Source organism: Bufo gargarizans, chromosome 8 (genome assembly GCF_014858855.1).
Source record: "Bufo gargarizans isolate SCDJY-AF-19 chromosome 8, ASM1485885v1, whole genome shotgun sequence".
Classification (NCBI taxonomy): Eukaryota; Metazoa; Chordata; class Amphibia; order Anura; family Bufonidae; genus Bufo; species Bufo gargarizans.
The window spans coordinates 3956759-3971870 of record NC_058087.1 but is presented as its reverse complement, the minus strand read 5'-3'; the positions used below and the strand labels follow the sequence as shown (position 1 = coordinate 3971870).

Below are 15112 nucleotides of genomic sequence, written 5' to 3'. Positions count from 1 at the left end.
TTACCTGGAGCCATATATATAGGCCCAATGGCTGATTACAAGGTTGTAGACACCTGTGATGCTAATTAGTGGACACACCTTGAATTAACATGTCCCTTTGGTCACATTATGTTCTGTGTTTTCTAGGGGTACCATCATTTTTGTCCATGCCTGTTTCATGAGTTTATTTTTTTACATAATTCTGTTGAAGCATGGTTGAAAAACAATGTCTGACTTTCATTGGTTAACATTTATAGAATTTTAATTTATTATTACTTTTGTCAGATTAAAGTTATTTCTGTGACCATTGTGACTTTTTCTTTCATTGACCAAAGGGTACCAACAATTTTGTCCACGTCTGTATATATATATAATATAAAGCTATTATATGTAAATATTTTTTTTCTCTTATTTTGTTGCATAAAATAAAAATGGCAAAAACCACTTGTTGGGATTTGTTCAGTGCCACCACTGGGTTCTTCAACCAACTTGTCTCCCAGGTCTGTGTAGTCGATCCTGAGGAAGTTTAGGGGCGGTCCCGTTTCTCCCTGTGGAGACTCGGTGGCAGTGCGCCATGGGAAAATACTATGCAAGGAGGAGGCTACCAGAAGGTAGCACCACCTTCTGGATCCAGAGAATGGAAGCAGACAAGCTTAGGGGATTACGGACAATTGTACACTGGGGGGGGGGGGGGTAGAATTCCCTCTTGAACTTCCTACGATGAAACAAAAGGGCCTTTAACACAGTGAGGTTATTGGCCAAAAAGGCTCATCTTCCAGTTTACGCTGCTCCCTTTCCAGTTCCAACCACTTACAGAAGGGGTTTCCAAACGTTAACGTTTCTTGGGAAAGTTCATTTTGTATAAAAGTTCTGCAGTTATTCAAAATTATTTTTAGTTTTCAATTCCTTACTGTTTTCATGTCCACTGCTTGCTTTCAGTGAATTGGTAGAGAGAGAGAGAGAGAGCGTGCACTCCGACACCTTGTTATTGTGTCCTGCAGGATTTTTGGAAATAAATTATAAAACGGTTCAATTCACTGACTGCAAGCTTTCCTGAAGAATTGGAAAAAAAAACAATAAATACTTGAAAAGCAGCAGAACGCTTTATTCAACAATTAATCTACTTAAGTAAATCGGGCTGCGTGATCACCATTATCAGTGCGGACCTAATCTCTTGAACCCCCACCAATTTGGAGGACAAAGAAAGGGGCAGCAGTGCTGGTTTAGTGCTATACCCTTTCACAGTTTTTGTCTGTGCACCCCCCACCTATGCGAGGACGTGCAGCTGGCCCCATTCAAGTTTATGGGACTGGCTACAGTTCTGAGCGGTACCGTTCATGGAAAAATAAAAAAAATAAAGAAGAGCACCACGCTTAACCAAGTCAGTGGGGTCCCAGCGGTAAAGAGAGCCACGTGTGGCAGCCTCTTCCTTCGTGCTGCACTGTGAAGGGGATGCAGCACTCTGATTTTGGAGGGGTCCAAGAGATAGGACCCCCACCAGTCATAATGATGTATATCTGAACAATATGGCATCACTTTACTAGATGGAAATGCCCTTTCTGACAGTTTCCAACACGTTAAGATGATATTGGGAGCTGCCACACTGAAATCTGGCCCAGCTTTGAAATTGGTTGTAGGGGTATAACGCTCTCAGCCCACTGTCCTAGGGTTGTGTCTGGTATTGCAGCTCTGCTTCATTTACCCGAGCTGAAGTGCAATACCGCATATGACCTGTGAACAAGGGTGGCATGTTTTTTGGAAGAAAGAAGACACGTTTTTCTAATTCTGGGAGAGGTATCTCTTTACAGAGCCCCCCGATGAAAACTTCTAATGGTCCCTATAACCTGTCAGAAGTTTGTTAAATCCACAATAACGTTACTGCTGCTGTAGAAAGGAAGCCAGTAATCCATTGGGATTGTGTTTCCCTCTTCCATGGATGGTGAATGAATGAAATGCAGGTGGAAGATGAGTGACGTCATGTCGGGGCGGCACGGACCTTTGTTCTTCTGTCAGTGTGATCTTGCTGCGCACCCGTTACCTCTGCACAATGACAGCAGCTGCTTGGTGGCAGGTGCCAATATTTAGTAGATTGAGGAGAACCTGGCACACACTGGGTTAAGAATTTGCATTATCTTTACCATAGTGCATTTATCGTGATTTGGATGACTATACATAATTTGCATATGTTTGTTCCTTAGGAGGTCAGTTATCTTTGTCATCGGTAGCAATAGCCGGCGCGGGTCAGCCAGCCATAACAAAAACTACATCTGTCCTCAAAGATGGCGTCATAGTCACTACAGCATCTGGGATGCCAATGCCGGGCCACCATCCGATGGGCAACAACTTCCGTTTTCCAGGACCAGAGCACACTAATCACTTTGCACAGAACGCTAACAACAACCTTCCACGACCCATCAACCCCAATCTCCTAAATGCTCTGCCGATGGGATTACCCATGAATCAGCAGCATCTACTGAATCAGAATATCCTGCACATGCTGCAGCCCTCTACAGGAGAAGGTATCAGTCTTCATTGGCTCTTGTCTTAAAGAGAATGTATTGCCTAGATTTTTTTTGCTAATTTATTGTAGAACCAGATACTGATACTAGTGTTGAGCGAATTGACCTTCGGATCCAAAATCCGAAGTTGATTCGTTCAAAACTTCATTTGAATGCTGTACAGAGATGCGTCTCCCTACAGCAATCAAATGTATGCGCTCCGGCGAGGGGAACAGAGTTATTAACGAAGTCTCCTCGGACTTCCGTGAATACCTTGATTTTTGATTTTTTTACTTTAAAACCATTTTAAAACTTGGATCCAAAGTCTGCTTCGGTACCTACTGAAGCAGAGTTCGGATTCAAGTTTTAACCCTTTGGCTACCAGAGTTGTTTTCTTTTTTGTTTTTGCGTTTTCATTTTTTTTCCCTATTTTCCGTGAGCCATAACTTTTTTTTATATTTCCAGTCACAGAGCTGTATGAGGGCTTATTTTTTGCGGGACAAGTTGTACTTTCTAATGCCACCAATAATTATGGCATAAAATGTAGTGGGAAGCGGGAAAAAAAATTCCAAATGGTAGGGATCGACCGATTATCGGTTTTACCGATATTATCGGCCGATATTGAGGATTTTGACTGTTATCGGTATCGGCATTTATTTTGCCGATATTCCGATAACATATGGGGAACAGAGATCGCGCTGCTCTCAGCGCTCTCCGTGTTCCCTCAGCAGCAGCACGGGGAGGAAGGAAGCAGTGTCTCCCTCCCCCTGTGCTGCTGCCGCTGCAGCCAATGGGAGGACAGGGGACAAGAGAAGGGGAGGGGCTGTGGCCACTGCGCCACCAATGAAGAGAAATCTCTCATTCATTTAAATTGAACAGGAGGCGGGAGCTGCAGAATGACATAGCCGGCTCCCGGCCTCTATGAGCTGTAGCTGCGATCCTCGGTTAACCCCTCAGGTGCCGCGGATCGCAGCTACCGCTCATAAGAGGTCGGGAGCCGGCTATGTCATTCTGCAGCTCCTGCCTCCTGTATATGAATAAATTAGAGATTTAACTTAATTGGTGGCGCAGTGCGCGCCCCCCAGTATTAATCATTGGTGGCGCAGGCCACAGGACCCCTCCAGTATTAATCATTGGTGACAGTGGCCACAGGACCCCCTCTCCCCTCCTCCTCCGATCGGAGCCCCAGCAGTGTAATCCTGGGGCTCCGATCGGTTACCATGGCAGCCAGGATGCTATTGAAGCCCTGGCTGTCATAGTAAGCTCCATGCTGCTGTGTGCACAGAGCAGCAGGGACAGTGAGAGCTCCTATTCACCCTGATAGAGCTCTAGTCCCTAAGGGGGCTAAAAGTTAGAAAAAACAAACAAACAAAACAAAAAGTAAAAAAAAAAAAATAACCAAAATATTAATTATAAATGAAAAAAAATTTACTAAAACAAAACTACACATTAACAATAAACATTAATTTTCAGCAGATTTGTGTAGGATTTTTTATTTTTTTTTTAAATTAAAATTCCCAGAATATCGGTATAAATTATCGGCTATCGGCCTGAAAGTTCACAAATTATCGGTATCGGCCCTAAAAAATCAATATTGGTCGATCCCTACCAAATGGGGTGGAATTTGAAAAAAACAAACAAACGACTCATGCCCTTCATTCTCTGGGTCAGTACGATTACAACGATACCCCATATGTATAGTTTTTTTGTGTAAATCGTGTAAAAGTACATTTAAAATTTAAGATTATTTTTTTTTACATCATGTTCTGACCCCCATAACTTTTTTTATACTTATGTCTACTGAGCTGTTTTAGGGGCTCATTTTTTGCGGGACAATTTATAGTTTTTATTGATGCCATTTTGGAGTGTGCATGACTTCTGGATCACATTTTATTTCATTTTTTTGGGGTAAGAGAAGTAATGAAAAAATGGCAAATCGGCCATTCGCCGTATTGGATTTATTTTTATTTTTTTTTATATTATGGGCGTTTTCGGTTATTTCTTATGTTAGCCTGCCTGGTGGCCAAAATAAGAATTGCAGCATTAATGCACTGAATTTCTTCATAGAGACTCTGCGCATTCAGCGCAAGTCCTGATTGGCTGCACGGGGTTTCAGTACTTAGCCCAGAAGCGTGACCTTCCTGGTTTTTGCACATTCAGGTGCCGTGATCTCACTTGATCGCGGCATCTAAGGCATTTAATTACCGCGATCGGGATTATTGCCGGCCGCGAGTAGACGTCATGCTTGCACAGCGTACGTGTACGGCGCTGGTAGCGAAAGGGTTAAAATGGTTTTCAAGTTTAAAATTCGAAGTCTGAAGTTATTCACGGAAGTTCCTTCACCTTGGTGCAGCCCATACATTTTAATTCTGCACGGAGTTCTGAACGAATTGACTTCAGATCTTGGATCTGAAGCTTGATTTAGCTCTGACAGTTTTTACTTTCTGATTTTAATATTTTTTTTAAATTCTATTTTCTGTATGTGATTATGGGGGCAGCTATCTTTCCTGAGCCATATTTAAGTCATCTGTCAGCAGATTTGTACCTATGACACTGGCTGACCTGTGACATGTGCGCTTGGCAGCAGAAGGCATCTGTGTTGGTCCCATGTTTATATGTGCCCGCATTGCTGAGAAAAATTGAGTTCTAATATATGTAAATGAGCCTCTGGGAGCAACGGGGGCGTTACCATTACACCTAGAGGCTCTAGGGGGCTTGTCTGCAACTTGCTGTTCTGTGACTATTTTTTAAAGCTGTGATTTCGCTGTAAAAACACTGGCGAGTTGCATGTTCAGTACGACACATGTCGCAGTGTAGCCGCAGCGTTGGGGACAGGTGATGGGATCCGTGAGCCTGGGCAGATTTACTGAATACTCTTCGAGGTCAAATGTTCATAGTGACTATTACATCTCTTACAGGAGACCTGTCATCGGTGAACAACCCCCTGAATAACCATCAGCTGTCTCATCTTCAGTCCATACTAAACAACAATCAGCAGCAGCAGCAGCTCCTGCAGGGGTTCCCCAATCTCCATGCCTTGAAAGGACATGTCCCTGGGCCTCCGAACAATATAAACCCCATGGCCTGCTTGTTCCAAAACTTCCAGGTAATTGCACATTCATGTCTAAAAGTGGATAGTCAAAGACCTCAGTCACGCCAGCCCGAGTAAGCCATGTTATTTATCATGTATACGATAGGAATCCTCAACTGTTCAATTCTCCTTGAGCGTAACCTCAGGGGAAGCTAAGTTCCCATTTTAATCAATGATCTGACAGGTATGTTCACATGTAGTGAATACACTGCAGGTATTCCAGGTTTGTGGGTGAAAATCCGCAGTATATTACAGTGCGAATGGATTTTAACAAATTTTATTCATACAATGTGGAAATTTGACATATGGCGTGGATTTTCGATCCTCAGCATGTCGATCCTTCGCATAGGACTTCACTCTTTGCAAGGCAGAGCAAATCTGCTGCATAATCCATATGGAGCTTTTGCTGCAGATCCATATTGGATTTTTTCCGTCACTTCTGGACATACCCTTATAGTCTCACAACAAACTAAAGATTATTAAAGGTTTCCAGGATTAGAAAAACATGGCACCTTTCTCCCAAAAATGTGCTGGTGGTTTTGTGGCCCCAAACCAGTTAACGGGTTCCCTTTTAAATCTTGCTGCAGCTAGAACACAAGAGTAAAGATCTTTGTATCGTATTAAAACCCTAAATCTTCTTGCAGTATTTGGGGCACAGCAATCATTTGAAGTTCAAGTGTATCATGAAAAGTTTTACTTTCTGGGTCTGTGCATAAATGAGGGGTGAAGTGAACTGCAAGAAAGATATTATTACACCTCTTACCGATCACAGCCTGTTAAAGGGGTCGTCTCGCTTCAGCAAATGGCATTTATCATGTAGAGAAAGTAATACAAGGCACTTACTAATGTATTGTGATTCTCCATATTGCCTCCTTTGCTCGCACACTGCTGGTCTCCAGGGGTTATGACCATCCTGCAATCCAGCAGCGGTGGCCACACTTGTATATTATAGGAAAAAGCATCTGCCTATGTAAGTTTCAATGGTCCTGGGCACCAGAGAGGCCAGTGTTTTTTTTTTTTCTATAGTGTTGAAGCACTGAACCAGCAAAGGAGGCAATATGGACAATCACAATACATTAGTAAATGCCTTGATTTAACTTTCTCTACATGATAAATGCCACTTATTGAAATGACCTCTTTAATGTCATCTCTCCTCCGCACAGCCGCCAGTTACTCCAGGGAGATACATAGACTTCACCCTCTTTCCTCATCAGGGACCACATTAGGGATCAACCGATTATCGGTTTTACTGATATTATCGGCCAATATTCAGGATTTTGAACGTTATCGGCATCTATTTTGCCGATATACCGATAACGTATCGGGAACAAGGATCCCGCTGCTCCCAGTGCGATCAGTGTTCCCTCAGCAGCACAGGGGAGAAGGAAGCAGTGTCTCCCTCCCCCTGTGCTGCTGCTGCCACCAATGAGAGGAGGGAGGACAAGAGGAGGGGAGGGGCTGTGGCCACTGCGCCACCAATGAAGAGAAATCTCTCATTATTTCATATACAGGAGGCGGGAGCTGGCTGCAGAATAACATAGCCGCCTTCCAACCTCTATGACGAGTAGCTGCGATCTGCGGTAGTTAACCCCTCAGGTGCTGCTAACGCTCATAGAGGTCGGGAGCCGGCTATGTGATTCTGCAGCCAGCTCCCGCCTCTTGTATATGAAATAATGAGTTATCTTCTCTGATGGCGCAGTGCGCCCCCCCAACCCCAGTATTAATCATTGGTGGCGCAGTGCCAAATCAGGACTTTTATTAAAGTCAGAGCTGAACCCGAACATACCCCCTTCATCCCCCACTCAGCCCCTCTGACATGAGCATAGGAGCATTTCATGCTCCAATGCTCTCCCTTGCCCTGGGCTGTATCGTGCAGGGCTTTTATCCAGACATACCGTGCTCTCCATGGGTGAGCTAGGCGGAGGCTTCCTCCTAGCAGTGAGCCCGGTGACGTCACCGGGAGCACTGCTAGGTGGAAGCCCTCTGCCTAAGGGTCCATTCACACATCCGTGTGTGTTTTGCGGATCTGCAAAACACGGACACCAGCAATGTGCGTTCCGCATTTTGCGAACCGCACATCGCCGGCACTATAATAGAAAATTGCGGACAAGAATAGGACATGTTCTATTTTTTTTCGGGAACGTAATTGCGGACCCGGAAGTGCAGATCCGCATTTCCGGATCCGGGCAGCACATTATGTGGCCCCATAGAAATGAATGGGTCCGCAATTCCGTTCTGAAAATGCGGAACAGAAATGCGGACGTGTTAATGGAGCCTAACCGTGTAAAAATATAAACAAACAGCCCTTGTCCTGCGCGATACAGCACAGGGCAAGGGAGAGCATCGGAGCATGAGGGGCTGAGTGGGGGGAGAAGGGGATATGACCAGGTTCAGCTCTGACCCCCGGACAACCCCTTTGACTTTTATTAACTCTGTTCTGACCCCTGGATATTTTTGGTCTATTAAGTTCTAGTGACTATATGAAGAGATATGCATATAGACATAGACGTGTGAACTCCTGAATTTTTATTCTTAGGATGCTTACAGAACGTGTGTATATGTTTATGTATATTCATACGCACACCCCAAAAATGCATGTACACTTGAATCGGGAAAAATATCTGTATAAAAGCTTTATTACTAGATTTATATAGACACCAATTGGTAGCTGTAAGTCATGTTTCACTTCTGCATTCACAATAGGTGCTCAGACTAGGTCACCATTGACATCCAGACGGATCCTGATCAGTCTTACAAATGCCATCAGTTGGCATACGTTTTGACGGATCCGACAGGCAGTTTCGGCGACGGAACTGCCTGCAGGATTCCTCTGCCGCAAGTGTGAAAGTAGCCTTAGTTACAGTGTCCGCAGGGATTGCTCTGCTAGAAGCATGAATGGACAGTAAAACAGATGTGTGAAACAACTGGTGGTCCACTTGGCCTTCAAAAAAGAATGGTCTAATTAAACCCCAGTCAACACCCAATTTTTTATTTTATAATTCATTGTGATTGTCAAAAGGGTGACAATTGTCCTGGCGGTAAAAGGGTTACATTGGAGCCTGAAGGGGTTTTGATCTTCTTCATTTCTTTTCTTTTCCGCAGGTGAGAATGCAAGAAAGCAAAGAGGTGAATTCCCAGATGGGATTATCTTCAATACATGAAAACCCAAACTCTGCACTCCCTCCATTTCCAGAGAAATCCTGTACCATGCCGCATAGGACAGAACAGTACATAAAAGATAATGTACGGGAGGGGGACAGCTCGGTGGATGCCATTTATAAAGCTGTGGTAGACGCAGCCAATAAAGGAATGCAGGTGGTCATCACCACGGCCGTGTCCAGCACAACACAGATGAGCCCCATCCCAGCACTAAGTGCCATGAGTGCCTTCACTGCATCCATCGGCGACCCGTTAAATCTCTCGAGTGCGGTGAATGCTGTCCTCCATGGAAGAAACATGACACATTCTGATCATGAGGTCAGAACCAGGAACTCTAGAGGTAATCGGATGAGGAAAAACTTCGATCACGGCAAGCATGTAGCGGATGGGGACGGGTTTGATTATTTCAAGTCGGGATGCAATACACCTAAAAGACAGTGGAATGGGAGTCAGAGTCCCGGAGACGTGAACAGGTGGAAATGTGAGGAGGTTCTGGACCACAACGCACAGGTCCATGGCAATCCTTACCAAGCAAGATCTGGCAACGTCTCTATATTGCACTCCTTCGAAGATGAGCAGTGCCAGATTTTGTTGCCCCCCAGACATTGTCCGAACGATAAGACGCTAGAGGATAATTTCAGGTTTAACCATTACAAAAGAACTATGATGAGTTTTAAAGAGAGGTTGGAAAGCACGGTGGAGCGCTGCGCCCATATGAACGGTAACCGGGCCACTCCGCACAGAGGGTATGGAGATCTGCTCAGCATCCCCAAACAAGAGATCAGCATGGAGGAACAATCTCCCAGCTCTTCCAACAGTTTGGAAAGTTCTTTAGCGAGAGACTATATCCATTATAATGGAGACTTTCACGCCAAGGGCATGAACGGGTGCGCCCCAAGTCCCTCGGACACCAAGAGTATCAGTAGTGAGGATGATCTGAGGATTCCGGACTCCCCTTCTTCAAATGACTTAATGCCCTATAGGCCAAGGACGTTTAATATGGGGGACTTGGTCTGGGGGCAGATTAAAGGACTGGCCTCGTGGCCTGGGAAATTGGTGAGGGACGACCTACACAACGTTTATCAGCAGAACTCCGAGGAGGGGAAGGTACACCACCATTTGTTGATTTTAATTTAGGATTTTTTTTTTTTTTTTAGGATATAGGAATTATGTGAGATGGTAAAATATGTCCTACATTTCTTCTTTCTATTCCCTCTGAGATGAAGGAGGAGAATGTAGATATTAAGAAAAATATGCATTTTAAAGGGGTGTCCAGGACTTTAAAGGGCATCTGTCAGCAGATTTGTACCTATGACACTGGTACCTATGACCTGTTACATGTTCTCTTGGCAGCTGAAGGCATCTGTGTTGGTCCCATGTTCATATGTGTCCACATTGCTGAGAAACATGTTTTTATATATGTAAGTGAGCCTCTAGGAGCAACAGGGGCGTTACCATTACACCGAGAGGCTCAGCTCTGTCTACAACTGCACTTTGGCTTTAGGAGAAGGGCCAGGCGTGATGACGTTTACACTACCTGGCCCTGTCAGAGGGCGTTGCAGTTGCAGAGAGAGCGGAGCCTCTAGGTGTATAGGTCTGCAATATGGACAAGAATAGGACACGTTCTATGATTTGCGGAACAGACCCGTGTTCCTAGGGTATACATCTAACTTGCCTATAGGGCTCCACTCACAAGACAAAAGCTAAAATTAGTGTCCGTTTTGCCCCCAGATATGTCAGTATAACTTTTTTCTACTGTATGAGAAAGCACTGCATACAGTCGGCCATTATGAAAACTAGCATGAGCAGTAGAAATATTTTAGTCTGTGGGTGACTATAAGGCCCATACAGCGGAGGACATCTGAGTATACGCAGCGCTTTACAATGAGAGGGTTGATGTAAGAACAGAATCAGACATTACACAGCAGCAAACAAGTCAACAATTAGGAGGAATGAGGGCTCTGCTCACAAGAGCTTACAATCTATGAGGAGACAGGCGTAACACAGAAGGTAAAAAAGCTGCTGGTCTTGTACAATGGTCCTGGCACCTTAACTAAATAGGGGAGTAGATATAAAGCTGCAGGAGCCGCCACCAGCCGATACCACGCGTATACCTCCAATGGACGGCTCGGAATCTAATACTCAGTATTGAGGCCCCTTAAAAAAAACATACAAGGCTGTGCAGTCGGATTCTAGAGTTGGTGCTGGTCATACACTTCAGCGTATGACAGGCGGTATTAATGATTTTTGTCTATTAAATTTACATGAAACAACCCCAGTCCATATGCCTTATTACAGAGGTCAGCAACCTCCAGCATGTGTGAAACTACAACTTCCAGCATGCTGACTTTCTCAGATTTCCTTGGAACTACCATAGAAGTAAATGGAGCATGCTGAGAGTTGTAGGCTCACAATCGCTAGAATGCCAGACATGCCATCTGGACGTCATAAGAGGGGGGTTCCCCGCTCTGTGAGCCAGAGCATAGAGCCATTGTAACCATTGTAACTTGAGTAATGGGTTCCCAAGCCCCAAAATGTCATCCAAGATAAGAGAAACTGAAGATTTAGGAGAAATAAGCAGATAACTAAGACCGTTAAAACAAGTCCTTACATATAACAGTCAGGAATAACTGCCAGCTAGTAACTAATCCAGCTATTCTACCAGAGAGGTGGCCTGGATTGGGTAGATCTGGGTCTGAGACATTGTATGACGAGTCTCATTTCAACTTACGATGGGTCCGAAAATATTATATCCAGAGGGATCACTGTATACTGGCTATATAAACAGCCCAGTAAATAACATCACATTGTCTGCTGGTTTTATCCTTGGGAAGATGTCAGTATGGGTAATCTCTTTATTTCCATTAGGTGGAGAGTGATAAGTTTAAGAGCCTGACGGAGGGCCTAGAGGCTTACAATCGAGCACAGAAGAGGAACCGCAGGTGAGGACCCCTACCAAATTAGTGCCCTTTTTCATCCGTTTTAGAACTACATGACTTTCTTTCAGACACAGCACCCCCGTTGGTTGTGTTTGGAATTGCAGTCCTAGAACAGTTTTTAAAAATAATCTAATGGAGCAATCTGTGGGGGAACCTGGTGGTATGTGTTTCATTTCCCTGCAGCGCAACCACAAGGTAAATTAAAGGGGTATTCCAGTAGGTACAAATTATCCCCTATCCACAGGATAGGGAATAGCTATCAGATCGGTGGGGGTCCTACCGCTGAGAACGGGGGCCCTGTAACCCCCATGCTGCTCCCCCAAAATGACCGGAGCGGCCAGTCGCACATGCGCACGGAGATAGCTGTACTCTGCTATCTCTGGAACTCCCATAGAAATGAATAGACCGGGCGCACACGTGCAACTGGCCACTCGTTTATCGCGAGACTTACTACGTCTCACCTCTGTCATGTGTCACTTCGTTTATGTGCATAAATTACTGTATTAAAATATGACTCTGTCACATGGCCTAGGTGCAGCTCAGCCCCATTGAAGTGAATAGGGCTGAGCACTGTCAGATGGCCTGCGATGTGTGCGTTGTGCGGGGAGAAGGGCGCTGCGCCCACAGGAGCGCCGCTGCCTTTTCAAAACAGCTGATCGGCAGGGATCCCGGGTGCCGGACCACCACCAATCAGACACTGGTGACCTATCCGTCAGTAAAAATACCTCGGAAAACCTCAAAAAATACCTAGACAATTGCACATTCATATCGGTAGTGGCAGCACAGGTCCTCTGGGGCGAGAGAAGCTTTCCACAAGAGACGAAGAGACTCCAAATAATAACTTGCGCTTCCGCATAGGGTATATGAACATGGGTTTTCTAAGCTGCAGACTTACCTTGTTGTCTTCACGTTCTCTCTTTTAGGAGTGGAACACTAAACAACCATTTAGAAGCTGCAATACATGAGGCAATGCATGAGCTGGACAAGATTTCTGGCAATGTAAGTTATAACATCAGTCCCACCAACTGTTAGATCCTGCTCACATCACGTGTCCATCCTCAGATTGACGAACACACCGGGATAACGCTCAGCTGCAGCAGAAGGCTGCCGTATACGGTATTTCACTGTAGAGACATATGGTCGGTTTTTCCAACATATCCACCAAATGTAGGCCCCAAACATGATGTGTACAGAGCCTTAGATGATGGTTAATGTGTACAGAATGTAATATACAAAAACTTAAGGGGAAATTATACTTTGGACTTCAGTGTGTTTAAAAATGCAGCATTTGGAAGAAATTATGGGGACAGTATACACAATTTCCAGTGTCCTTACGTATCCCTCTCATTCGACACTTGTGTCTGTGACATATCGGAGGATCATGTTCGTTGAAATCATAACCACACAATTGGTTGAGAAGGTGGTCGTGTCCATGTTTCCTGCAGCTCTTGGGGCCATTCACTGGGTGCAGCAGTGCGCTCTAGCCTACTTACCTTCAGTGTATGACCAGAGCAATTTTTCAGATTTTATTTTTTACATGGTGAGGTGGCCGTGGCTTCTAAGGAAGTGGATGGTGAGAGCCATGCACATGTGCGGTCATTCATACTCTGCCCCACCAATTTAGACAGAGGTTGAGGGACCCCCTTTCTGGACACAGGTGTGGGCCCTAAAGGCAGCACTTGTGTCTATAATAGTTTGTCGTTGCATATATACATGTGTAACCCCGGTATTCCTACTGTCCTTTATCTTTCCTTCAGGTGCCTCAGAGAGAGCGACAGCTGAAGCCCCCAAAACCCAAGAGGAGGAAGATCTCCAGATAACATTGACCGTTACCAAGATGATATGTGTATATAGGCATTGATAATAATAATAATATATGTATATCAATATTTCTAGATATCACCACCTGGTGTAAAGTGAATATGTGGTAAATATTTTTGCATTTTAGGCAGGTGGGCGCTGGAAACCTAAAAAAAACAAAAAAAAACCCCATGTGACTGACTGGAGATAATCCGTTGTTTTTTTTCTATAACGCTACAATTGTGATTATACAGAATATTAGTCCAATGTTTCGGATACATTTTCAGTGTGTATATAAGAAGCTCTAGAGTTTGATGACGATGACTGAGATGTAAATAATGTACAATATTGTCATGTACAAGCCGACCTAATGCACACTTTATCTTTTACTGTACAATAATAGTGTACAAAAATTCTTTGGTTTCTATCAAGTTAATGTTTAAGCGGTGTATAGAGGTTAAAAAAACAAACAAAAAACTTTTATATCGTAATGTCAGAGATGACAGCAAGGGGGCGCTCATCACTCCTGATCATGACCTTCCAGGAAGCCCCATACTCCCATTTCAGGTACCTGTTGGAGAGTGAGATACAGAAGTAGAAGACTGCATGTCCTCTTGCTAACTTAACAATCCGCAATAATTAGTTTCATGTTTTTTGTTTGTGTTTTTTTTTTTTTCTCTCCCATTTGTCACAGCTATAGCCGATGGTGTAGGGGTAGGCTGACCTGGGCGGCTTTCCTTATCGTGTTCCCCTGCAAACACATCTCTCTTATGTTGTATACATAGAGATACTGTACAGCTGTGCAGAAGCTTAACTGTAACGGTCATCCGGGGACATGGGACAGTGAGGTCTATATTTACTCCCCACTAATCCCACCGCTGTCCCTCATCTGCCGCCCAGGTCAGTAAGGCTCCTACAGACGTAAAGCAGAGAAGTTTCTTAGTTACATTGTTGTTGTGTTTTTTTTTTTTTTTTTTTCCTTAAAAGTATCATTTAAAGGGGTCCTCCACCTAATTTTATTTTCACCAAAATGTGAGAGCTGTAGAAAATCATAGGCCCACCTTTTTTTTATGCCAGTGAAAATTAAGAAATCATTGGAGTGGACTGCGCCAAATTAATTAATTAAAAGATTTATGTCTTACAGTAAATTTGCGCTTCTGAGACTATCTAGAATCCAGAAAATGAAATCTACACCTGATGTGGCATTAATATTAATAGATATATTTAAATGTTAAAGCTGTGCGCCTCCTGGTAAGCCTTTTTTTTGACTTTTCGCAAAAAAATGGTTTAAAAAAAAATCTAATTATTTTGTACAATTGCAAATATTTTTGCAAATTGCGTCTTTAAAGAAAAAATAAAAGACGCAAACCTGTTGATAAATTTCTCCATAGTCATTTCCAATGCCCCCCCCCCCCCCCTTTAAACCATACTAATCTCGCCATTTAAAAGGCTGTAGTTGTCAGACTGTATTTCCTAATAACCAGCCGGACTCATTTAAAGTGAATGTCCCCCCTTAAAGGGGTTGTCGGAAATACCTAATTTCTAACAGGTGCTGGTAGCCGGCCTCCCATACTGTAAGAATCGTACTTACCTGCTCCACGCTGCTTCGGTCCTCTGTGCTCGAGTTTTTTGGCACAGCATAAATT

General features: G+C 44.0%; 1 protein-coding gene across 3 annotated transcripts in view; it reads left to right on the top strand.

Annotated features, from left to right (window-relative positions):
* MBD5 (methyl-CpG binding domain protein 5) overlaps nt 1-14858 on the top strand; it is a 46230-nt gene extending 31372 nt beyond the window's left edge. For all 3 annotated transcript variants that reach the window (XM_044304154.1, XM_044304152.1, XM_044304153.1), the window contains 6 exons: nt 2178-2498; nt 5396-5583; nt 8671-9834; nt 11596-11669; nt 12590-12665; nt 13424-14858. In XM_044304154.1, coding sequence (XP_044160089.1) covers nt 2178-2498; nt 5396-5583; nt 8671-9834; nt 11596-11669; nt 12590-12665; nt 13424-13486 — 1886 coding nt within the window. In that variant the 3' untranslated portion in view covers nt 13487-14858. The remainder of the gene's footprint in view (nt 1-2177; nt 2499-5395; nt 5584-8670; nt 9835-11595; nt 11670-12589; nt 12666-13423) is intronic.
* The last annotated feature ends 254 nt before the right edge of the window (nt 14859-15112 follow it).